This window comes from Saccopteryx leptura, chromosome 5, assembly GCF_036850995.1.
Source record: "Saccopteryx leptura isolate mSacLep1 chromosome 5, mSacLep1_pri_phased_curated, whole genome shotgun sequence".
NCBI lineage: Eukaryota > Metazoa > Chordata > Mammalia > Chiroptera > Emballonuridae > Saccopteryx > Saccopteryx leptura.
This window is the reverse complement of record NC_089507.1, coordinates 28,925,829-28,953,011: the sequence shown is the minus strand read 5'-3', so window position 1 is coordinate 28,953,011 and position 27,183 is coordinate 28,925,829. Positions and strand designations below refer to the sequence as shown.

At 35.5% G+C, this 27,183-nt stretch overlaps 1 protein-coding gene across 5 annotated transcripts in view; it reads right to left on the bottom strand.

Moving 5' to 3' along the window:
- The window catches only part of N4BP2 (NEDD4 binding protein 2), an 80,744-nt gene that overhangs the window by 17,014 nt on the left and 36,547 nt on the right, over nt 1-27,183 (bottom strand). For all 5 annotated transcript variants that reach the window (XM_066386163.1, XM_066386165.1, XM_066386166.1 and 2 more), the window contains 9 exons: nt 24,312-24,400; nt 21,259-21,335; nt 16,196-16,351; nt 12,289-14,654; nt 11,608-11,693; nt 10,740-10,785; nt 9,063-9,259; nt 6,147-6,265; nt 2,451-2,589 (listed from right to left, as the gene is read on the bottom strand). In XM_066386163.1, the coding sequence (XP_066242260.1) occupies nt 2,451-2,589; nt 6,147-6,265; nt 9,063-9,259; nt 10,740-10,785; nt 11,608-11,693; nt 12,289-14,654; nt 16,196-16,351; nt 21,259-21,335; nt 24,312-24,400 (3,275 nt within the window). The remainder of the gene's footprint in view (nt 1-2,450; nt 2,590-6,146; nt 6,266-9,062; nt 9,260-10,739; nt 10,786-11,607; nt 11,694-12,288; nt 14,655-16,195; nt 16,352-21,258; nt 21,336-24,311; nt 24,401-27,183) is intronic.

Genomic DNA, 27,183 nt, shown 5'->3' with positions numbered 1-27,183 from the left:
TCATGTACACTCTGTGTCTTATAATATACTGCATCTATCTAGCCATGATGAACACAGACATCAATGGTATCACTTGGCTCATGTCTCACGTACAGCACTAACAGGTCACATGCATATCAAAATGATCTACGCCCTATATATATCAACTAAGTGAAGGTAAAATATTTAAAGAAAATATGGAGCACGCAAGTTATCCCTGAGTGGTCTTATAATAATAATTAGAAATAGAATAATAAAGATGTTTTATTTTTAAAAACTGAAGCTAATACAAGATAAATATATAAAATTAATTATATTTGTATGCACTTAACCCAAAAATAAAATTAAGAAAACAATTCCATATATAATAGCATCAAATAAATTTTAACAAAAGGCATGCAAAACTTAATACTCAAACCTACAATACCCTGTTGAATGAAATTTTAAAAAACTAAAAAAACTGAAAGATACTCCACGTTCACAGACTGGAAGACAATATTGCTAGGATGGCAATATACCTCAACTGATCTGTACACTTATCACAATCCCCATGAAAATCCCAGCTGGCTTCTTTGCAGAAATTGACAAACCAATCTTAAAATTCACATGGAAATGCAAGTGGATCAGAACAGCTAAACAAAACTTGAAAAAGAAGAAGAGAGTTGGAAACTTATCCTTCCCAATTTCAGAACTTACTACAACGCTACAGTAATCAAGGCAGTGTGGTATGGGCATAATGAAGACATACAGATCAATGGAATAAAACTGAGAGTCTAGCAATAAACCTGGCCAAATTCATTTTCAACAAAGGTAGCAAGAAAATTCACTGGGAAAAGAGTGGTCTTTGCAATTCACTGGGAAAAGAATAGTCTTTGCAACAAATGGTGCTATGACAACTAGACAGACACATGCAAAAGAAAGAATCTGGACCACTATCTCACACCATATACAAAATTTAACTCAAAATAGATTAAAAATCTAAATGTAAGCACTAAAATTATAAAACTCTTTAAAAAAATAAGTATAAATTTTCATATGACCTTGGATTGGGCAATGGTTTCTTAAATATAACACCAAAAGTACAAGCAACAAAAAAAGAGAGCTGCACATCATTAAAATTTAAAACTTTTGTGCTTCCAAGGACACCATCAAAAAAGTGGGGGTAAAACCCTTGAGAATGAGAGAAGTTTTGCAAATTACATATCTGATAAAGAACTTGAATCTAGTATAAAGAACTCAAAAATTTTTTTTAGTGGACAAAGGCTACAAATAGACTTTTCTTCAAAGAAGATACACAAATGGCCAATAAGCACATGAAAAGATATTTGCCATCACCAGTTACCAGGGAAATCAAAAGCACAAGTTATCACTTCTGTATTAACCGTACCTTTTACTTCCTGAATTCTGAATCCTTGACATCTGGGGCCTTGCTAAACCCTGGAGAAACAGCCCCCCACCCCCATCCTGAGGTTAATGAATTCCTAGAGATAACAAACAACTCACCCCCTAGTACATCTTACATGTGCCAAAAAATCTGGAGCCCATACCCCCACCACTCCTTTTGGGGTTCTCAACCTCTGGGCCACCATCAACATACCCTAATCACCCAGGCTACGTACCAGAAAACTAGGAACGGTTCCTATGCCCCAAGGCTACTGAAATTATTCAAACTAGCTGATCCTAGGTTTGCTTACCCTGCCTCACCCATTCCTTCCCACAGAAACCACAGAAAAGTCTCTCGCCCACATTTCTCTACTACTCTCTCTGGCTCCTAACCAACTCTTGATTCTTCCCTATGTGGCCCTGGGTGGCAGGCCATCCCTCCAGTTACTAGAGATCTGTGCGTATAATAAACTTCTTCGTGGCATCTCCATGTCTTAGTGTCTTACTATATATACCTAATTAAAACAAATCCCAAGTGCCCTTAAAACAACCTCACACCCTCTAGGATGCCTATAATAAAAAAGACTGCTAATCACAAGTGTCAGAGAGGATGCAGAAAAAGTGTAACCCTTAGACACTGCTGGTAGGAATGTAAAATAGTGCAGCCACTCTGGAGAAAAGTGTGGCAGTTCCCCAAATGATTAAATATTTCTGCCAAAGACCGATCATATTATGACCCCACTGCTATTCAATTAAGTCTCAGACTCTACTGCGTATAGAATCTATGTAGAAAAAGTTACAGAAATTAAAGTGCTTGTGGTACACAATTACAATGACATTGAAGGAAAAACATAATGAGCTACTCATTATTTTGAGTAAGCAGACATTCTAAAAAAGGCGAAAGATTTTTGCGATCTGAAGAGAAACCAGAGTATTAAGCACACATTCTAAACCAAACATGCTCTTGGTGGTTAAACTTCCAATCTAGTCAGAATAGTGAGAAATAATCGTTAAAATATCTCAATAAACCAATTATATTTTCATATACAATTATTTGCCATTACATTAAAATGTAAGTAATTCTATACCTTTTTCTCTTTAGACTTCTGTGCAGTATAAGAAGTGGCATTCTCGTTTTGGTGAACAAACTCTTGTGCTACAACTGTTTTTACAGGGTCTCCTTCAAGAACACAGTTTAAAAATTGCACTGTGTGTTCCAGTGAATAGCTGTCGAGAGTTTAAGTACAAATATAATGTCAATAAATGAAAAGTTATGTGGCAACATTAACATAAGCAGTTATTCAAACATTTCAGGAGAAGATAAAAAATTGGATTCCTGCCTGACCAGGCAGTGGCACAGTAGATAAGAGTATTGACCTGGGACACCAAGGACCCAGGTTCAAAACCCTGAGGTCACCAGCTTGAGCGTGGGCTTATCTGGCTTGAGCATGGTCTTACCAGTTTGAGTGCAGGGCTTAAACATGACTGGCTTGAGCATGAGATCTTAAGTATGACCCATGGTCACTGGCCTGAGCCCAAGGTCATTGGCTTGAGCAACAGGGTCACAGGCTCAGCTATAGCCCCGCCCCCATAATGTCACACATAAGAAAGCAATCAATGAGCAACTGAAGTGCCACTATGAGTGTTGATGCTTCTCATCTCTCTGTTCCTGTCTCCCTCTCGCTTAAAAAAAATGGCTTCCCTTTAAGTATTAAACACTGAAATTAAATTATTTAAACTTTCCAGGGCATAAAGAACAACAGTCTTATCAGTTATTTTATTTAGCATAATACCAAATAAAACCCTAAAACCAAAATATCTCTATCTCTCTCTCTCTCTCTCTCCCCCCTCTTCCTCTCTTGCTAAAACCAATAAAAATATTTAAAAGATTTTTTTAATTTTAAAGTAAACAGCAAATGTTGACCAAAAAAAAAAAATGTATATTTGGAAATGTAGTAAATACTAGTGCTATATTTAATATCAGTGGGTAAAGATGATCTACTCATCCAGTTAATCATTTGAAAAAACAAGATAAATCTCTACTTCATACCATACACATTAAAATGTTAAATAAATTAAGAATTTTTAAGATTTAAAAATATTGAAGAAAATATTTTTATAATACTGGTGTAGAACAGACTTCCTAAAAAAAGACATAAAACTGCCTGACCAGGTGGTGGTGCAGTGGACAGAGTGTCGGACTGGGATGCAGAAGACCCAGGTTCGAGACCCCGAGGTTGCCAGCTTGAGCGAGAGCTCATATGGTTTGAGCAAAAGCCCACCAGCTTGAACCCAAGGTTGCTGGCTCCAGCAAGGAGCTACTCAGTCTGCTGAAGGCCCACGGTCAAGGCACATGAGAAAGCAATCAATGAACAACTAAGGTGTTGCAACGCGCAATGAAAAACTAATGATTGATGCTTCTCATCTCTCTCCGTTCCTATCTGTCTGTCCCTGTCTATCCCTCTATCTGACTCACTCTCTCTGTAAAAAATAAAATAAAAAAATAAAAAAATAAATTAAAAAAAGATATAAAACTCAGAAACAATAAAGAGAAGGATTTTCTTTTTTTTTTTTTTTTGCATTTTTCTGAAGCTGGAAACAGGGAGAGACAGTCAGACAGACTCCCGCATGCGCCCGACCGGGATCCACCCGGCATTGGGCGATGCTCTGCCCACCAGGGGGCGATGCTCTGCCCATCCTGGGCGTCGCCATGTTGCGACCAGAGCCACTCTAGCGCCTGAGGCAGAGGCCACAGAGCCATCCCCAGCGCCCGGGCCATCTTTGCTCCAATGGAGCCTTGGCTGCGGGAGGGGAAGAGAGAGACAGAGAGGAAGGCGCGGCGGAGGGGTGGAGAAGCAAATGGGCGCTTCTCCTGTGTGCCCTGGCCGGGAATCGAACCCGGGTCCTCTGCACGCTAGGCCGATGCTCTACCGCTGAGCCAACCGGCCAGGGCGAGAGAAGGATTTTCTGATAAAACATTAGAATTAAAACATGTGTATAACCAAAGTGACTATACTGAATTAACAGGTATCATAACAGGAAAAAATAATTATCTCTAGCAGACAAAAATTACTATACATAATAAAGAGTAGAGCAAAAGTAGGTTTACAGTTATTCATCTAAAAAATAATGCAATGATTTGCTGAGCAGTGGTGGTACAGTAGATAGAGCATCAACCTGGGATGCTGAGATCCCAGTTTCAAAACCCCTAGGTCACTGGCTTGAGCGCAGACTCACAAGCTTTTAAGCATGGGGTCACTGGCTTGAGTATGAAATCGTGGTTGCAGGCTTAAGCCCAAAGTTTGCTAGCTTGAGCGTAAGGTCGTGGCTTGAGCAAAGGGTCACTGGCTCATCTTGAGCTTCCCAGTCAAGGCACATATGAAAAAGCAATCAATGAACAACTAAAGTGATGCAACTATGAGTTGATGCTTCCCATCTCTCTCCCTTCCTCTCTCTTTCTAGCTCTCAAAAATTTTTTTAATTAATAAATAATGAGAATAAAATGTTTCGCATACTGACTTTTGCCCCACCCTCCCTGTATATAGCAAGCTCTTGAAAATCTACAAAGAAATACAACCAACCAAAGAAAAAGACAAAAAAGCAAGCAAGCAATTAATACAAAAAAAAAGAAATGAATAAAATTAAAATTACTCAACCTTACTAATAATCAGGGGAAAAAATCAAAACAAGAATGAAATATTTTTCCCATTATATTGGCAAAATTAATCAAGATTCGTATTATCCAGGGTGGGCTACACTATCAGTACACATAACAAATACAGAAAGTCTTTATCAAAGGAAATTTGGCATTGGCTATAAAAATTTTAAATGCGCACACCCTAAACCAGTAATTTCACTTTTAGGAACTAGTCTGCAAGAACATTCACCCATTTATGTTGTTCAAGGATGCTCAGTGCAACATGATTTCCAGTTTTGCTTATAGTCAAAAAGTTCATAAATAAGAGCACGTTTAAATAAATTAATTTAGTAAATCACTTTAAGAATAGTATAGAGCCCTGGCCAGTTGGCTCAGCGGTAGAGCGTCGGCATGGCGTTCAGGAGACCCGGGTTCGATTCCCGACCAGGGCACATAGGAGAAGCGCCCATTTGCTTCTCCACCTCCCCCCCCTCCTTCCTCTCTGTCTCTCTCTTCCCCTCCGGCAGCCAAGGCTCCATTGGAGCAAAGATGGCCCGGGCGCTGGGGATGGCTCCTTGGCCTCTGCCCCAGGCGCTAGAGTGGCTCTGGTCGCCGCAGAGCGACAACCCAGAGGGGCAGAGCATCGCCCTCTGGTGGGCAGAGCGTCACCCCTGGTGGGCGTGCCGGGTGGATCCCGGTCGGTGCATGCAGGAGTCTGTCTAACTGTCTCTCCCCGTTTCCAGCTTCAGAAAAATACAAAAAAAAAAAAAAAAGAATAGTATAGAATACTTTGTAGACTTTACAAAGAAAAAAGCAGATCACTAAATATGATCAGGAAAAATAAATAACGGCAAAAGTACTACAAAACAGTATACAAAACACAACCTCTTTTTTGGTGAAGTATATATTTGTATATAGACGCATGTATGTACACACATTACTATGTATAATTGCTATACAAGAAAAAAATTGAGGAGGCATATAAACCAATTGCCAGAAATTGCTCACTTTCTATATGATGTACATTGTATTAAGTGGTTTCTAATATATATATTTTTGTTATCAGAAAAATACCAGATTAAAATGTGTAACATATGCTTTCAATGAAATCACAGTAGAAATTAAAGATAATCCTTCTAGCACTCACTTGTGGTCCTTGAAAATGTCCACCAGAAAATTTTGGTTTATGGCTGGAAATATCTTAAAGAGCTGCTTCTCCTTTAGTTTAGTGGCACAATCTGTTTCAAACATGAGTGGCTCCCTTTTCTAAAACAAACAAAAAAAAAGAACAAAAAAAAAGTCTTCAAATGGAATTTATAATACTAATTATCCTGATCCAAAAGCGCCGTTATTTTGTGGCAAAAAACTAATACTTTAAAAGCAATTACAGACTTTCTTCACTGATTAAAGGCTGAAATTAGTAATATAAGTATTTTTGCACTATTTATTTATATCCCATTTTTATAAAATACTTGAAGCTGCTCATATATATGTATATACACACACAATCACACATACGCATGTGCATGTGTATATAAATATATACATACATTCTCATATATACAACCAACACATTTAATCATATTATATAAAACAGGATGAAAATCTTTATATACATAAACAGGATATAAATAAAGGAAGAAGTCAAAGAGTAGAGAAAATACAGGTAAGAATACAGAATAAAGCTAGCAAGTAAAATTAGTATATAAATGCATGCCACAAAATCCTGTACAATTGCTGAAAGTAGGCCACAAATTCATTTCTAAGCTTCTCAGTGGCCAAAGCAAAGGGGGAAACAAAGATTCTCAGTGTCCATAAAATAAAAACAAACCAGTTGCTCAGGAGAAGTACAGCTTTTTCTGGTACTGAGACCTGAGAGAAATGTCTCCCATGGGTCCTCATAAAAGGGACACTGTGTGATGCTGTGAACAACGTCCTCAAAAACATATTCTCCTCAATGGGCAGAAACTACAATGTACAAATAAGTTGCAAATTCAGGTTGACAGAAAAATCTTAAAATTCACAATTTTTAAAAGTTTCACAAACATATTTACTTAAAAATAACTATATGAGAATTGTTACTAATTGTTATTTTTTCACATTGTATCTGGGCCTGTTCAAATTGCCAAACCAAAAGAACTTTTACAAAATGTGCTATTTTAATCCTAACCTAGGATTACCGTAAACATTCTTAAGGTGATTTCTAACTCTAAAACAATTTGTTGACACTGCAATGTAAAACTCAATATTTTTGTTTGCTACAAAGGTCCTAATGTCTGAAAAATAACTTCCTATCAAATTTCTAAAAATGAGTTTGAAAATTCCTAAATATAAAAATTATGTTAAGTCTAGGACAACCCTAGAATAGTTACCAGTTTTAAAGTCTAACCATATACATAGGCCATTTATAACAAATAACAATAAAAGAAGAACCACAGTAGGTGGCCATCTGACCAGTAAAAGAAGACTGATAAAACTGACCACATCATAATAACAAGAGTGATAGAAATAGCCACCCCAAGAATTAAAAATATTTCATCTTTTAGTTAAAATATGCATTATAATTTGAATTCACTAAAATATTCAGTGATCAGATTTATGACCAATCTACCAGGCCACAGTGTCAAAGCTTCACATTCAAAGAACTGAAAACTCATGACCTTAATCATCTTACAATTAATTATTCATACATTATGCCTAAAGTTTATTTTATATTCTTTGCTTAAAAAAATACAAAGTGTATTTCTCCTTTGGGTAAAAAAAACGTGAGAACGCATCACGGAATTCTCTTACTGGGATTCTATCTCGGGGAAGTTCTGGGACCAAAGGAATATCGCTTCTGTTGCCCAGTCCCTCTAAGACAAGCAAAAATTACTGACAGGAAAAATAAAGTGCACTATTAAGTTGGGAAGTCAAAGATGTTCATTTGTTCACTATTATACTGAGAGATTAGAAGACAGGTTAGAACCATAAATATAAGTTTCAATAGTAGAAAATAGCATGTCAACAAAAAAATAAATGTAATGCCATTTGGGTATAAGTTCTAGGCTTTCCCTATTTTTTAAGAAAATCCATTTGTCTAATTTGTTTTATATATAAATTGAAGAGGATATTTGAAACAACACTGAATTTTAAGATCCAACTGAAGAGATTGTTTCTTGGATTGTATAAACATGCAAAGATGGGAATGCTAGCATATTTCACAAGATAACTAGAGAAAAATAAACAAATAGAAAAATCCCATCATTCTTATATCCTAATTCTATGTATTCCAACCAAAAATAAAGGTGCCCCTTTAGCAGCCAAATGAGTAAGAAAGAAAGTAAAAAGGTTTTTAAGATCACCACTAAGAGTTATTTTCTTTTCCTTGAGAAATGGACAAAATAAACCTAACGTCATTTCTCTCAAGATTTTTAAATCCTCGAATACCAATTTTCAGAATTCCAAAAAAGGCAAAAAGAACAAATGCAAAAAGAAAGCAAATTCACTTATGGCTTCACATAATTAGATATACTGAATACGGAACAAAAACAAGTACATATAAAGTTCAAAGTGAAATGAGTTTCTTTTTGAACTTGTTTAATTGAAAAGTTAGATAAGGGTATTTAATTTTTAATTCAAACTGTTAAGTTTCTAAAACTTGAAAAAACTTTGTTTTAATACAGACACTTCTTTAATAGCAAGACAGACATTCCTTATTGCTGATTTAGGAATGAAATCATATTAAAATGAAATATTTTTCATGTTTCTATAATTTAAAAATTACATAAATATTTTTAAAAGTTAAGAAATATGCAGTTCATTAACCTGAAAAATTAAATCTAAAACAGATTTAACATGGATTGGTTCATTGTTATAGAATATCAATATAGTAATTTCCAAAAGGCATATCCTCCAGTTTTAAACTATGTTTAAAACATTTTTCAATTTAACAGTAACTTCAATCAAGTTAAACAGCGATTCCAGGCTAGGAAATATATAATTAAATGAAAATTACAAAGTAAACATATATAATCAACTTAAGAGTCAGAAACAAAGGCTTAATATTTATACTAACTCATACCAAATCAAGTTTTTGCTGTATGGCAATTTCTTCTGACATTATTTCTCTGAGTGATACTTTTTTAGTTTGAGTATTCCAATGATCCAGTAGGGGTTGCATTTCAGATGCTGCTAAACTCTTCAGTAATTTTTTGCCTGTTTTCTGAGTTGATTTTTGTCCAGTATTATCAAGACCAATATGCCCAACCAGGGAAGGATCTACAAAAGCAGTATATAGTGTCAGACCCTCAACAAAAAACGTACAAATTAAGCACTGTTATATCTACCTCAGAGAGAACTAGCAACCATGGCTTTTTTTACTTCTAGCTTATGAATACAATGCAACTCTGAAGTTTCTAAATACATATTCATAAAAGTACAAGCAAGAAATGACAGTAATTCGGGGATGTTTCAAATAAGCCATGTCTGGGTATCACTGCAAATCAACTTAATGCTTTGCACTCTTTTTCATATCACATCGACATAAAGAAAATAGTGACACATACAATGATAAACACAGGAAGTAGCAGACAACTCAAAGTGACCACCGAGAGCAGCTCTGGTCAGCTTTATCCAGCCACTCCAAGTATTGAAAAGATCAATATTTTAGCAAATCTGTAACCAACCCACTGGAGGCACCCAATAAATATTGAGCAAACAATATTCAAGGAAGGAACTGAACATTCTAAGAAGTTCACAACAATGTCTCAAATGGCAGCATTTCTAAGGAGTATCAACACAGCCTGATACATTCCTTTGCTCTCCGAGCAGGTGAAAAACAGGAAATACTGTTATTCACACAATGCTTGGTACCCTTGGTGCACTTCAAGCCCTCAAACAGCTTTAGCTCTTGAAGCTACAACATGAGCACAGGTCTGAACTAGACCACATCCTAAAAATCTTCAACCTGCAGTTCCAATGTGAAGGGGACAAAAGTACACAGAGGAACTCATACCAAAAGGAAGACCCTTACTATCAGGGCTGCTACCCAGCACTAATCACTGAGGACAATGCTATCAAGGAGAAGTTTTCTGGAATCAAATCATTTCAATTTAGCATTTTGTGCTCTAATAGAACATAAAGCAAAATTTGAAATAACCACGTAATATGTCAATGATACTCTCAATCAAATACTTTTATTATTGCTCTCAAACCAGACCAGTTTTCTTTCATTCACAGCAAAATCCTAACAGGAAAAACAACCACATCTTACGTGTTCCACAGGACTCATGAAAGTTATATAGTATATTACAGGGTCTTTTTTTCTTCATTATAAAATAAAACAATTTTTAAAAAACTTTTATATGCAAATCTGCCTAACCAGGAGGTGGCATGGTGGATATAGTGTAGGGCTGGAATGCAGAAGACCCAGGTTCGAAACCCCAACGTCACTGGTTTGAGCAAAAGGTCACTGGCTCAGTTGTAGCCCTTCAGTCAAGGCAGACCTGAGAAAGCAATCAATGAACTAAAGTGCTGCAAAGAATTGATGCTTCTCATCTCTCTATCTCTTCCTGTCTGTTCATGTCTGTCCCTCTCTCTGCCTCTGTCTCTCTCACACTAAAAAAAAAACATTTGTGTGCAAATCAAGTTCTTTGGTGACATATGTTGTGGAAGTATGCTTCAAATGAGTTAAAATTCATATACACACACATTTCAATGTCAAGACAGGGCCATTAGAAGTAAAAAATAAGTGCTCTACCTCGCAGAAGCTTGCCACAGGACACCTCTTCTTGTCTCTGTCGCTCCTAAACACAAATACAGAATAGGGGATTGGCAAAGGAGAGTACTTAGATAATAAGGTTATACTATTTTTCTCTAGAAATCATCTCTCCTTGTAAAATTATCAATCGTTCTTGCTAAAATCTAAGTAGAACTATAAAATTAGGGAAATAAAATTATAATGTATGACTACTATATATTTTTTCCACTTATTGAGTTCTTATGCTATATTTTATTAATGTTTTTAAAATTTAACCAGTCAGTACTGCAAGTCTTTAATTTAGGGAGTAAAAACTATGAGTTTGTCCCTTGAGTAATAATCAACATATTGAGCTTATCATTAATATATCATTTAGCCAGTCTAGAAATAAACTAAAATACTGGAAATAGGTTAAAATCAGTAATTTGCTGTAAAAGTTCATTCTTTCTCAAAGTCAAAATTCAACAGAATTCTTTCATGTAACAAATTTTATTGAAGAGCAAAGGTTACAAAATGGGTACAAAAGGAGCTTTTATAAAAAGAAGCCTACCACCTGACCAGGCAGCGACGCAGTGAATAGAGATTCGGCCTGGAATGCTAAGACCCAGGTTCAAAACCACAAGGTCACCGGTTGAGCGGGGCTCATTCTGCTTGAGTTCAGGCTCGCCAGCTTGAGCATGGGATCATAAACATGACCCCCATGGTCACTGGCTTGAGCTTTAGCCCCTCACCCCAGTCAAGGCACATATGAGAAAGGGATCAATGAACAACTAAGGTGCTGCAACTATGAGCTGATGCTTTTCATCTCTCTCTCTCTCTCATGAATGAATGAATGAATGAATGAATGAATAAAAAGAAGTCTACCAACCATTACAGATTCTTTCCATTTCTCATGAATCACTTTAGCCAGATTCAGATCTATATGAACCACACAATCCTCAACTGTTAAAGACCCTTGTAAGGGGAAAAAAGAAAAGAAACTGCAATCATTATCATAAATTTGCAGTAAATATACTCAACTACTTTATGCATCATAATAATAATTTGTACTAGTAATTACTAACCTATGTTTCTAATTATCTTGGAATATTTTTGTTTGTGCAATGTCACTGTTTTTATACTCTTTGGCTGCTGCAATTATGCAATGCTTCATATATTTAAATTATTTATGTCCATTAGTCTAAATAAATTTATTCATTTCCTTTAGTCAACACTTTTCAGTGTGTTCTAAGAAATTAATCTTGCTTTAAATATATCTGAGTAGCAACAAAGGACTCCAAGAGGTTCATTTGTATAAATAAATACGCAGTAAATACCAGAGAAAACTTTCAGTATATGCATGGGATGAATACAAACTCCATATAAATACTATTTCTTTAAATTACATTATTTAAATTCTTTACAAACACACTGTCAAAAATAAGGCAAACAACACATTACTTTTTACATTTCAGATAACATATAACTTTTAAATTGAAATAGAACTGTTCTCTATCTATATTCTATTCACATAAAGACACACAAATAAGCTAATTTACTTTTTACTTACCTGAATCAATACCAACAGGTCCAAATAATTCACTAAGCTGAAAAGCCAGTTCAGGGGGTAATGCCAATTCCAGACAGTCTATAGTAAGAGATTTGGCCATCACTTGTGTGGGATTCAACATCTCGGTTTTATCTTCTTCACTAAATCCAGCTGGCAAGGCTCTCCCTGGTATTAGAATTCTTTCCATTTCCTGTTCATCTTCGTTCACAAATTCTTCAGTGCTTGGAAATTTCACATAATTCTTTGGAAGATTGTCATGTTTCTTTATTTCACAAGAGTCAGTAAAATAAATTTCTTCATTTAATTCAAGATTTGAAGTGTTCGATACAGAGTTTAAAATATCAGACAAATTCAAAGAAGAATGCATACTGTCTCCCATTTCAGTGACTTCTAGATTCTTCCCCATTTCACTTACATCTTGAGTAGGGGTAGCCTTTAAAGTACCTGAAAAAGACTGACTAATGTTATATAGACCTGAGCGTTCTGCCTGACTATCAGGAATAACTTCATTAGTATTCTTCAGATCTATAGTGGCAGTAGGAAACATACTTATTAATCTGGGTTTTTCAGCAGTTACAGTTCTTACTTCGGACTGCTCTAGGTTTCCCTTTTCTGAATCACAGGTAGACTGTACATTAGCAGCAGTGATACCAATGCCATGGCTAAATTTTGGCAGAGAAGAATTAGAATCCACTAAGGCTCCTCTTTGGCTAATAATTTCCTTCAAATTAAATCCCAGAGAAAATGGCCCAATTTCTGCTTCATCATATGAAGAATTTTGGATGTTCTCAAATTCAGTATCCTCACATAATTTAGTTTCAGAATCCAACAAAAGGCTTGTGGCCCAAATAATATCTTTGTTACACCTCTCATATAAGTCTTTTAGGGCTTCTAAGGAAAAGGATCCAAATAGTTTACAAAGAATATTAAGATTTTCAGATTCATCAGCACTGGTAAGCTCACTTTCTTCAACGAACGTGCTTTTATCATACATTACCCGATATGGTATTGTTTCTTGAACATCTAAGTTTGTGTTAATATGGAAAGCTTTTGGTTTAAATCCATCTAATCTTCCTGTTAATACTCTCACAGAATCTGAAACACTAATTTTATTCTTTTCTATTTTCCATAAAAGAGCAAAATCCTGTGGTTCAGTCTGGGTACATAAGCCTACTTCTACTTCAGGGACTTCTTTAGGAAATTCAACTGAAGTTTTCAGTCCTACTGCTCCAGGAATAGATGGAGCAGTACTGGTAAAAGGAAGAGACAATGTGCGTTGCCCATGAATCTTTTTACTTGGACAAGTCTTACGCTCACAGGTCATTTCACTGGATAGCACTTCAGAACTTCTTAGAATAGAGCTACCCAATGTTTTTAGTTCTTCAGGGCTTGTGCCCCAACGGGCCTCATGTGCTGTGTATAAGGATATTTCATTCATAATATCATTAGTTCCAAATTCTAGGTTGGGTTTATTTAAACCAGCCTTTGGCATTCGTGACCTGTGCTCTCTCTGAGCTAAAGAATCAGATGAAGGCCAGTCACCCCCACTGCTGAATGAGTTTTTTTCAGTATTTTTGTAAGTGTCATTGTTAGAGCTACTGAAAGCTTCTGAAGCATCATCATACTGTGACTTCTTGTCATCCTCTACACTTTCATGTGGAGATTCTGGTTGCTGGGTATGATCTATATTTGCAGAAAAACTATTATCTAATACTTTGTGTGATGGAGGGCGATTATACTTTTTGTCACTTTGTATAGATGAAGCTTTTTCAATTCTTCGGTTCCTTTTTGGCCTCTGACCAATAGGTTTTTCAACTGGCCAATCACCAACAAAATTTGATAGTTCATGTTTCGGGGACTTTTCCAACGCTGATCTGCTTTTTTGTTTTCCAAAGGCTTTTTTCTTTACTGTTGCTCCTTCTTCCAGTATTTCACCAGGTGAAGGGCTTTCATTCTGAAGCGATACAGTATTTGAAAAATCACAGTCTTGATTATTTTCACCATAGCGAATATTTGGTGACACTCTCTCTATAAAACTATCTGCACTGGTTTTACTATATTCTTTTTCAGATGCCACTTCTGCTTGCTCTTCTTTTTCACTTTTGTCTGTTACTTGTACTTTGCTTTCAGAATCAGAAAAATACATGTCTGCCTGAGTGAAAGCACTCTGATTGTTAAGATTCATACTACTTATTTCTTTTCTTCCTTTGTTTATATCTGCATTAGGGAGACATGTAACATTCTCAGGTAACATGGTTTCTTTGGTCACTTCAAGTTTCTTCTCTTCAATTAACTCTATGTGCTTCAAAGATGAGGACAAAACATTTTCTTCTTTTTCAGAGGTATTATCTTCATTGTCTCTCGGGCTGTAAGATTTTTTTAAAGTATTATAGAAAGTCTCTTAATATTACCATTAATATTGATTTAAATTAAGCATTTAACTGAAAGACAGGACACTTAACATTTATTTACTGTAAAAATTCTAGAAATACACTACATTAAAATTACAAAAGTTAATTTTGGTCTTTCTATAATACATTGTGAACACACATTTCTTTGTTTTAACACCAAAACCTAGCAAAATGCTTGGCATGCATGAAGCACTAAAACTTCTTTAAAATTAAATAATAAACATGTGATTTTCAGTTAAGGTGTTTATGAATAAATATTAAAGTTAAGTTTCTGAAATTTTTCCCAGAAGAGGACACCATCACCATAGATTCTTTCCACCCGATTTAAACTTAACCTGTAAATCTAGGTCTACCTCTCCATCACCTATTTTGCTACAGAAGAGTTTAAGCTTCATCTACAAAGTTACATTCAACTAACTTGACTTGCACAATTAAAAGAAATGAGAGAGAGAAGAGCTCACATTTAAAATATTTCTTGTTAAATTTTTTACAATAATCCTTAATGTTAATTTCAAACTCAGAGCACATTTGCCTAATCATTACTTCAAATTCAGTGCTTTTTCCTTATTCAATGTGTCAACTCATCTTCCTTCCATCCTTTCTTTATTCCAGGAGCTCTCTAAGTCCCACCTTTCCCATAAAGTCTTCTTACTGTAATGACAACTAGCATTGAGTTTTCCATACGCCAGATGCTATTCTAAGTCTTTCTCAAGTGTTAGTTCATAATCCTTATGAGACCCTATGAGCTAAGTGCTGTTTTTGCCATTTTAGAAATGAAGAGTTGAAACAGAGAGATTTTATAGGTACATATAAAATTTTGGGATTTGAAGCCAGGAAATAAGGCTCAAGAATCCATGTTCTTCACCACTATACAACACCATTCTTCAACGAAAGGGAATTTATGAATTGCTCTTCCCAACTCCCAAACCTTTTTCGTAAACCTCTTCATCCCTTACCATCATAACGAGACCTCTATATATGTTTAAGGTTCTTCTTTACTCATTTATTACTCTATCATGTACATATCCTAAAAGTTTAACAGAATCAGTACTATCCTGGATTACAAACTTTAAAAAGGCTATGTAAATTATGCCATCTAAAATTAATTTTCATGATACTAACTTGAAAGACTATTTTTAATAATATCCAAGGAAATTAAGTGATGTAATTATATACAATTTACAATAAGATGACAAGGTAATAAATAAAGACTAGAATTGCAGGAAGTTACATAATGAAGACAGGAATATTCACACTGTAAACATGGGCCCACAAACCCTGACAATAGTGAAAAAATTCATGTCATGACTCAAATAAACTTTTACATTTCCTGTTAATCATATATATCCTGCTTCAGGTAGGACTATAAATAAGCCCTACAATTTATCTGGCAGTGATTTCACAAGCTCCAAAATTATACTTTTAAAACTTATATTTAAAAAAAAAAAAAACTTATGTTTTAAATTGAAAATATGAACATAGGGACTTTAACCTACCTAGAATTTCGGTCCTCAAAAGAATATGCACATAACTCAATACGTTCAATTTTTTCTGGCACTGAAGAACTCATGATTATTGGCACTGAAACAAAACGTTGATAGTGTTCCAACATTCTTGCTATTTTTTCTTTGCTTACCCCATGAATATTACGCCTAAAAATTCCAGGGGAAAAAAGGGTAGAAGGAATATTAGTAATGGAACTTTTTTAAAAATCAGAGCATATAATGTCATGAAAAACAATAATATATAAATAATACATAAAAATAACAAAGCTGATTTATTCTAACAATATATACTATTTTAACCTAATTTTCATTTTATTCAGGATGTCTTAAATTATTTTTTTCTTTATCAACCCATATAATCTTTTCCAAACTTCCTTAATCAACTTGGAAAAATAAGCAGATCCTAATAACTTTACAAGAAGTTATTCTCAAGCTCTGCTTAAAAATATCTCATAAGAATATGACCATCAGCCTGGCCAGTGTGGTGTAGTAGACAGTGGGTCCACTTGGGATGCATAAGTCCCAGGTTCTAAACCCCAAGGTTGCTGGCTTGAGTGCGGGCTCATACAGCTTGAGCACAGATTCACCAACTTCAGCATGGGGTTGCCAGCTTAAGCATGGGATCATAAACATGATCCCATTGTCACTGGCTTGATCCCAAAAGTCGCTGGCTTGAGCAAATGAATGGTCACTGGTTCAGCTGGAGCCCCTGGTCAAGGCATGTCTGAGAAATAATCAATGAAAAGCTAAAGTGACATATATACAACTACGTGTTGACGCTTCTCATCTCTCTCCCTTCCCCTTTCTCCCTCTCCCCCCCCCCAAAAAAATTACCATCATTTCAAAGCTTTAATAGCACTCAATAGTGAAATAGTAAATAAGAAAAAAATCCTAGGCTAGATGTCCCAAAGGACCCTCCTATTGCAATAAAACTGAAATTAAAGCAGATATACCTTTAAATACATTTTTTATTTCAAACAAAGAAAAAACAATTCTAATACTTAAAGTCTCTGGATGTCCAAATATAATGTCTGTCCAAATATATAGTTGTGATTTAACTCATGAGGGCTATTTCTATGTGTTTTTGTTTATGAGCTTATTATTTAGTGGAACCTAACATGGGAATTTTGGGGGCCTTAAACTGGGGTTGCTTTCATTTACACAGCATCTGAATTTGTATCTTCTAGGACAGTATGCTTTAGTCCCTCAAGGGTCCTATATGACTTAAAGAAAACATCTCAGTTGCGACTCTCTTATCTAAGGTTGAATGTCTGGATCCCAAGGCTAATATTAGCATTTGCTACGTGGGCAATCTGGCTTTCATATTTACCTACCTCGATCTTGTCTGGTTTCAGATCACAGAGAAGCAAAGAGACAGAAAATATGAAAGAAAGGTTAAGAGACATAGACACAGAGGACAGAACAAAAAGGTCTACTATATGTCTAATCCAAGTCCCAGGAAGAGAAAAAAGAGTGCATGGGACAGAACTGATTTAAAGAAAAATGGCTGAGAATTTTGCAGAACTGATGAAAGAAATCAAGTCCGTGATCTCAGAAGCCCAATAAATCCCAAACAAGATAAATAATAAGAAATTCACAACCAGAAACACAGTACTGAAATTGTCATTCATCAAAGATAAAGAGATGATATTAAAAGTGACCAGAAATTAAAAAACAAACAATAAAAGCCATCTACAAAGAAACCCACTATTAGAATTTACAGCTGACTTCACAACAAAAATGGAAGTCAGAAGAGCGTTAAGTGTTATTATCCTCAATAACAGAAACTGTAAATCTAGAATATATACACCCAGAAAAAGTATTTTAAAAGAATGAGGATAATAAAAAGATTTTCATATTAAAAAAAAAAAAGTTTGACATGAAGCAGGTCTACACTGTAAAGAAAATCCTAAAAGATAAATGTCAGACAGAAGGAAATTTCCAGATGAAAGATCGATAATGAAAGCAAATGTAGACAACAAAGTGATGTGATAACTATATGAGTGAAAACAAACAGTATCTGTACATTCTGAACAATCAAAGCATGTAAGCTAGAACACTGTTAACTGTCAGAGTTAAAATGTTTTAACAGTCCTTTGTGTTTGTGAGGAGTAAGGCTAAGAAAATGGTTTAATTTTAATTTTAAAGTTTAAAATAAAATTAAAATAAAATTTTTAATGTAACCACCAGAAAAATAAAAATAATACATATAATTTCCAAATTAGCACAGAAGGAAAAATGAGTAAGAAATTTTGCATTCAATCAAAACAATCCAAACTCAAGCATGACAGGAGAAAAAATTTAAATATATAATTTCCTTTTTAACAGGAGAAAAATCAATCACAAAAAAGATGATATAAATAGAAAGCACAGAGTGAGACAATAAAAAAACCAATTACATATATGAATGACCAAAAAACCCATAAAAGAACTAAGCTTAATCAATTAAAAGCTAAAGATGAATAAAGTGGATTTATTAAAATCCAGCCAAACCGGTTACAAAAAATACACCTAAACATAAAGGTACGAAAAGGTGGAAAATAAAAGTATGGAAAAAGAACAAACACTAACTAAAAGAAGGCTAGTATAGTTCTATTAGTACTAGACAAATTAGACTTGGTAACAAAAATTAATATTAAGAATAAGAGACAATCGCTAATCAAGAATAAAATGTTCAATTAATTACAGTGATATAAAAATCTTAAGTTTCTATGCACTTCAAAATATATCTTCAGAATATACAAAATGAAAATAGAATTATAAGGAGAAATGGACATATTTGACACAATACATGGAGATTTCAACACACCTCTCACAGTAGATTTCCTCACCCCTCTCTTAAACATTAATACATCAGGCAAATTTTTTTTTCTAAATAAAGCTATAGAACATGTGAACAACAGAATAAGCAGGATTTAATAAGATATTATTAGCACACTATAACCAGTACACATACTTATCAAGCAAACATGAAACATGTATTAAAAAACTGACAATAAACTAGCCCATAAAACACATCTTTAAAAATATCAGGTAACAAACTGCATAATGTTACCTACTGCAGTTAAGTTGAAAACCGTATTTTCATAAGATAAATTTTAAAAAACCAATTGTTCAGGAATTTAAAGACATAATGCTAAATAACCCAAGGGTTAAAGAATAAAATTAATCATAATGTGAATTAGAAAATAAATAATAAAAAGTATTATATATCAAAATTCTGGAAGCAGCTAACATTAGCAACCTGTGAAATTTATATCATCAAATTATATTAAAAAATGACCTAGCCCTGGCCATTTGGCTCAGTGGTAGAGCGTCGGCCTGGCATGCAGGAGTCCCGGGTTCAAATCCCGGCCAGGGCACACAGGAGAAGCGCCCCATCTGCTTCTCTACCCCTCCCCCTCTCCTTCCTCTCTGTCTCTTTCTTCCCCTCCCGCAGCCAAGGTTCCATTGGAGCAAAGTTTGCCCGGGCGCTGAGGATGGCTCTGCGGCCTCTGCCTCAGGCGCTAGAATGGCTCTGATTGTGGCAGAGCATCACCCCCTGGTGGGCAAGCCGGGTGGATCCCGGTCGGGCACATGCGGGAGTCTGTCTGACTGCCTCCCCATTTCTGGCTTCGGAAAAATAGAAAAAAAAAAAAAATGACCTAAACTTTCAGATAAAGATTTTTTAAAATAAAGAATACATAAAGAAAAATAGATATTTTTTAAAGTAAAGAAAGTAGAATAAAAGTCAAAAATGAATTAAATATAAAACAAAGTTAGAAAGATCAAGCAAGCAAGCAGAGTTATTTGAAAATGCTAATAAAAAAATCTGATCTCTGGTGAGAATAATCAAGAAAAAAGATTAAAGATACACATAAACATATTAGGATGAAAAGGGAAACTTAAGTATAGATGCAGCAGAGATACAAATGATAAGAGAACACTATAACTGTTTTAATAAAGTCAATAAATTTGAAAAACTTTGGTGTAATGAAAAAATTTCAACTGAACCTTACCAGGAAGAAAACATCAGATCCAGTTTCTAAGTAAATTCTATCAAACACTCAATTTACATAAACTCATAAGAGAAAAAGAAGAAATACTTCACAACTAATTTTATGAACCTAAAACCATGATACCAAAGCCAAGGAAGAAAAAACTGGAGGCCAATCTCATTCACTTATACAGCTAATGTATCAAAAGAATAAAAAGGAATAAAGTGCTGATACATGCTACTGGATGAACCTTGAAACATTATGCTAAGGGAAAGATGCCAGATGCAAAAGGCCACCGATTATATGATCCATTTATATGCAAAGTCCAGAACAGGCACATCCACAGAGAAAGAAGCAGATTAGTGGTCGCCAAGGGTAGGGGGAAACTGGGAGTGACTGAGCACATATGGGGTTTCTTTTTGAAGTAATAGTTGCACAACACTGTGAATACACAAAAATTTGGCTGTCCTTTAGTTACTATCGAAATTAATTTAAAATTATCAAGAAGAAAATAGCCTGACCAAAATTAAGTTATGGCTATCTAAGAAAGTAAAGAACACAAAGAAAAAAACATCGTATGTTCACGTCCTGAGTAACATTTTTATTCAGGTCAAACAATCAAATAAAGAAGGGAGAGGGTGACATATCTGGACAACTGAACAGCTGGACATTTGCTACCTGTGCCATCTATGTCTTCTCACTTCCTTCCAGTATTCTAAGTCAGTAGGCAGCTATAATAATTTGTTCCTACCAGTAGCACATGGTTCAAGTACGCCAAATCCCAGAGTCTGTTCTAGTTTCAGGTACTGACATTCTATTATTAGTAAGTAATAAAGTATTGACTATATAAAGACAACTGGAATTTTTCTGTTAAATAACTTTAGAAACAAAAAGATACAAACTCTTCATAAACTAAAGAAAAAGCCTATATGCAATACAAAATTTATCAGTTTTTAAATGGCAAAACTTCAGTCTAATCCATTTTGTTTCACTCATTATTTATACGGGGGGGGAAAAAATCTAGATAGATTTTCTATCACTGTCATGAAATTGAAAATGTCAGTCTCCAAGTTTTACCTTGCAAGTTCCTTTGGTTTGAACTTCCACCATGTGTCCGGTTCCCGAAAAAGAACTTTATATTTATGTTTTTGAGACTACAAACAAAAGAGATAAAATCATTTAAAAATAATTACTTCTATAAAATCAAATTCAATGTATTCAAATTCATAGCATATTAAAGCTGAAAGAACCTAAATGATTATCTAATCTAGATGAATGTGTTAAATTGGTAAAATGCACAATCTCTTTGGCCCAGCAATTAACGTCCAGCAATTTATGCTACTGATTTATGTAAGAGTGCAAAAATAGATATACACCAGGATATCCAGTTCACTATTATCTGTAACAGCAAAAAAGAGCAAACACATCAGAAGCTTATGGAACTAGTTAAATATATAAATAAATATACAACCAGACAATGAAAATACCATACAGTAATTTTTTTAAAATTCCATACGTATTAATAAGAAAAGGTCCTTACCTAAATGTTAAGAAAGTAAGATACAGAATTTGCAGTTGGATAAAAGAGGTTTATTCACACATTTGTACGTGTATAGTAAACTTCTGGAAAGATTCTCAAAAATACTATACTATTAAAATCATTTACCTCAAAGGAGTAAGATTTTAAGCATGTTTTAAATATTTATCATATACATGCATGACTTCTACAATTTGAAAACTATTTAAAATAGTATCTCGGCCCTGGCCGGTAGGCTCAGCGGTAGAGCTTCGGCCTGGCGTGCAGGAGTCCCGGGTTCAATTCCCGGCCAGGGCACACAGAAGCGCCCATCTGCTTCTCCACCTCTCCCCCTCTCCTTCCTCTCTGTCTCTCTCTTCCCCTTCCGCAGCCAAGGCTCCACTGGAGCAAAAGTTGGCCCGGGCACTGAGGATGGTTCCATGGCCTAGGCCTCAGGCGCTAGAATGGCTCTGGTTGCAACAGAGCAACGCCCCAGATGGGCAGAGCATCACCCCCTGGTGGGTGTGCCGGGTGGATCCCAGTCAGGTGCATGCGGGAGTCTGTCTGACTGCCTTCCCGTTTCCAGCTTTGGAAAAATACAAAAAAATAAAATAAAATAAAATAGTATCTCATCCTGTTTTTCAAAACTCTGATATGGCTATAATCCAAAATATCAAGCTCTACAGTTGTGCACTAATTAAATTAATCTCCTCTTTCTGAAGCATCATTTTCTTCTTGAGTCAATCCCATCGCAGTTATTTCTCACATCTAACTTTTTTTTTTTTTTTTTACATAGGCAGAGATAGACAGGGACAGACAGATAGGAATGGAGAGAGAGATGAGAAGCATCAATCTTTAGTTTTTCGTTGCGCGTTGCGACTTCTTAGTTGTTCATTGACTGCCTTCCCATATGTGCCTTGACCGCAGGCCTTCAGCAGACAGAGTAACCCCTTGCTGGGGCCAGCGACCTTGGGTCCAAGCTGGTGAGCTTTTTTTTTCCGCTCAAGCCAGATGAGCCCATGCTCAAGCTGGTGACCTCGGGGTCTCGAACCTGGGTCCTTCCGCATCCCAGTCCGATGCTCTATCCACTGCGCCATCACCTGGTCAGGCTCACATCTAACTCTTAACCACACTTCCCCTGCCAGCTACCTCACACTGCCCTGCTCCCCTCAAAACTCATAGGTAGAAACCCATATCTCAGCATGTGACTGTTTTAGGAGGTAGGGCCTTTAGGGAGATAATTAAATAATTTGTTGGAACAACAAATTGATATTTTTTTTCCCTCTCTCTCTAAAATCAATAAGTATTTTTTAATTGTAATAATAAAAAATAAATAAATTTATGTTGTTTAAACCACCCAGTCAGTGGTATTTTGTTATGGCACTTGGGCAGTCTAATACATCTTCCATGTCATTCAAAGTAAAAAAGCAAGGGGTCACTCACTCTGTTACAGTTCCCCCCATCAAGGCATATATGAGAAAGCAATCAATGAAGAACTAAGGTGCCGCAACAAATAACTGATGCTTCTTATCTCTCTCCTTGTCTTTCCCTATCTGTCCCCATTTCTCTCTGTCTCTATCACACACAAAAAAAAAGAAGAAGAAGTATGGCCCTGGCCAGCGGCTCAGTGAATAGAGCATCTGCCTGGTATATGGATGTCCCAGATTTGATTCCCAGTCAGGCAGGGCACACTTGAGAAGCAACCATCTGCTTCTTACCCTCTCCCTCTCCCTCTCCCTCTCCCCATTTTCTCCCTCTTCTCCTCCCACAACCAGTGGCTCAACTGGTTTGAGTATGGGCCCAGACGCTGAGCATAGCTCTGTTGGAGCACACCATCCTCAGTCACTAAAAATAGCTCAATACCCGAACATCATCTCTAGATGGGGTTGCCAGGCGTATCCCAGTTTGGGGCGCATGTGGCTGTCAGCCTATCTTCACTCCCCTCACCTAAAAAAACAAAACCCCACACACACACACACACATATACATGCACAACAGAGATTACTATGTGGCCTACAAAACCTAAAATATCTACTGCCTGGCATTTTGCAGAAAAAACTTTAGCCAACCCATAGCTTATTGATAAAAAACAGTTTACTTAATTCTAGGACAGAAGTAACCCATGGTGCCATGAAAGCAGAAAGACTACCAACTCAGCTTTGTAGTAAGTGAATGAATAACTTCCTGAAAAAAGTGATATGAAAGCTGGGCAAAAAAGGAATCTGGCAAATCTGGAGAACTGAAAATAGTGGAATTTACAGAATTCTAAATTTCTCAGAAAAGCAAACTTTCAAAAGCAAGCTGGGAAATAACAAAGGACTACCAAATTTTGGTTTTGCCAAATAACAGCACACACAGACAATCATACAGAAACATAAATTTGTAATATCACTATTTTTTCAAAAGACATCAAAAAAAATAAAAATAGACAATCTTAGAATTTAACAATTGAATCATAAACTTGAGAATTAAAAAAACTACTCCTGCTTTTCTCATTTTGCTTAAGACCAGAGAAAGTTCAGTTGCAGTCCAAGGACTGAGATTCAGTTATGTAATTAACACCCCCCAAATTTTCAAACCCACTATTATATACATGATAATATATGGTACAAACCAAAGCAACATATGGCTTCATTTCCCATGCCTGTAGGTTTGTATTATCTATTATTATAGGAGATACCTTCTTTTCAAACGCTTCTTTTGCTGAAAAACAAATACACAGAAAATCATTTTTAATAACAATATTAAGTATAACTTTGATATTTTAAAAACCTGATCTTGTTTTCATAATTTGCAAATCATAGATATATACTAATTTTACTCAGAACCCTACTTCTAAATATCATTTCTGAATATACAAAAAAGTACAGGTAAACACTGAATAATAATGTTGAATAATAAACACAAGTTATAATCAGAGAAAATTATTAAATAAAAACTATATGATCTAAATTTTAAGTGTGTGTTATATGTATTAACAGCATAGAGGAAAGAAAAGCTATCATTAAAAATATCATGCTATGAAAACTATAAACCATTGTTAAGGGAAATTGAAAAAGATATAATGAGATGGAAGAATATACCTTGTTCTTGGCTAGGAAGAATAAATATAATCAAGATGGCTATATTACCCAAAGCAATATACAAATTTAATGCAATTCCCATCAAACTTCCAATGACGTTTTTTAAAGAAATAGAGCAAAAAATCATCAGATTTATATGGAACTATAAAAAACCCCGAATAGCCAAACAAACCTAAAGAAAAAGAATGAAGCTGGGGACATTACAATACCTGAATTCAAACTCTATTATAGGGCCACGACAATCAAAACAGCATGGTATTGGCAGAAAAATAGACACTCAGACCAATGGAACAGAATAGAAAGTCCAGAAATAAAACCACATATATAGTCAAATAATTTTTGATAAAGGGGCCAACAACACACAATGGAGAAAAGAAAGCCTCTTCAATAAATGGTGCTGGGAAAACTGGAAAGCCACATGCAAAAGAATGAAACTGGACTACAGTCTCTCTCCCTGTACAAAAATTAACTCAAAATGGATCAAAGATCTAAACATAAGACCTGAAACAATTAAGTACATAGAAGAAGACATAGGTACTCAACTCATGGACCTGGGTTTTAAAGAGCATTTTATGAATTTGACTCCACAGGCAAGAGAAGTGAAGGCAAAAATTAATGAATGGGACTACATCAGACTAAGAAGTTTTTGCTCAGCAAGAGAAACTGATAACAAAATAAACAGAAAGCCAACTAAATGGGAAATGATATTTTCAAACAACAGCTCAGATAAGGGCCTAATATCCAAAATATACAAAGAACTCATAAAACTCAACAACAAACAAACAAACAATTCAATAAAAAAATGGGAAGAGGATATGAATAGACACTTCTCCCAGGAAGAAATACAAATGGCCAACAGATATATGAAAAGATGCTCATCTTCTTTAGCTATTAGAGAAATGCAAATCAAAACAGCAATGAGATACCACCTCACACCTGTTAGATTAGCTATTATTAACAAGACAGGTAATAGCAAATGTTGGAGAGGCTGTGGAGAAAAAGGAACCCTCATACACTGTTGGTGGGAATGTAAAGTAGTACAACCATTATGGAAGAAAGTATGGTGGTTCCTCAAAAAACTGAAAATAGAACTACCTTATGACCCAGCAATCCCTCTACTGGGTATATATCCCAAAAACTCAGAAACATTGATACGTAAAGACACATGCAGCCCCATGTTTATTGCAGCATTGTTCACAGTGGCCAGGACATGGAAACAACCAAAAAGCCCGTCAATAGATGACTGGATAAAGAAGATGTGGCACATATACACTATGGAATACTACTCAGCCATAAGAAATGATGACATCGGAACATTTACAGCAAAATGGTGGGATCTTGATAACATGATACAAAGCGAAATAAGTAAATCAGAAAAAAACAGGAACTGTATTATTCCATACGTAGGTGGGACATAATAGTGAAACTAAGAGACATTGATAAGAGTGTGGTGGTTGGGGGGGGAGGGGGGAATGGGAGAGGGAAAGGGGGTGGGGAGGGGCACAAAGAAAACAAGATAGAAGGTGACAGAGGACAATCTGACTTTGGGTGGTGGGTATGCAACATAATTGAACGACAAGATAACCTGGACTTGTTATCTTTGAATATATGTATCCTGATTTATTGATGTCACCCCATTAAAAAAATAAAATTATTAAAAAAAAAAAAAAAAAGAAAAAAAAAAGATAAAAAAAAAATAAATAAATATCATGCTGAAAACAGCATGGTATCCTAGATAAGATTCTCCAACAGAAAAGCGCTTCTATAGAAAAACTAAAATCCAAATAAAGTCTGGATATTATTTAATAGTAATGTACCTATGATATGATGTATATATAATAAAAAGTAGGTATTTAGTCTTCATCCTATTTCTGTCACAGAGCTCCTAAAACCCTCAGAATTTCACAGGTGATGAAAGCTCAAATGTTTCTTATGTTACACTAATAAACTGATGTTTGGAATGCACTTAGGATGGGGCTGGATTTCAGTGGAGTGAACCTGTTAATTAGAAAGTTGAAACTTCTAGTCTCACTCCAAGACCTTGGTGTTGGAGAGAGGGGATAAAGATTGAGTTCAACCAACTGTGGCCAATGATTTAGTCAATCACGCCTCTATGATGAAGCCTCCATAAAAACCCAAGAGGGCTGAGTTCGCAGAACTTCCAGGTTGGTGAGCACATGATGGTGCTGGGACAGCGGTGAGCCTGGATCCAAGGGCACAGACACACCATGCCTTTTCCCCATACCTTGCCCCGTCAATCTCTTCCATCTGGCTACTCTTGAGTAATATTCTTTCACAATGAATTAGTAATGTTGTGAGAGAACAGGTTTTCCTGAGTTTTGTGAGACACTCGAACAAATCAATCAAGCCCAAGGAGGGGGTCATTGGAACCTCCAATTTGAA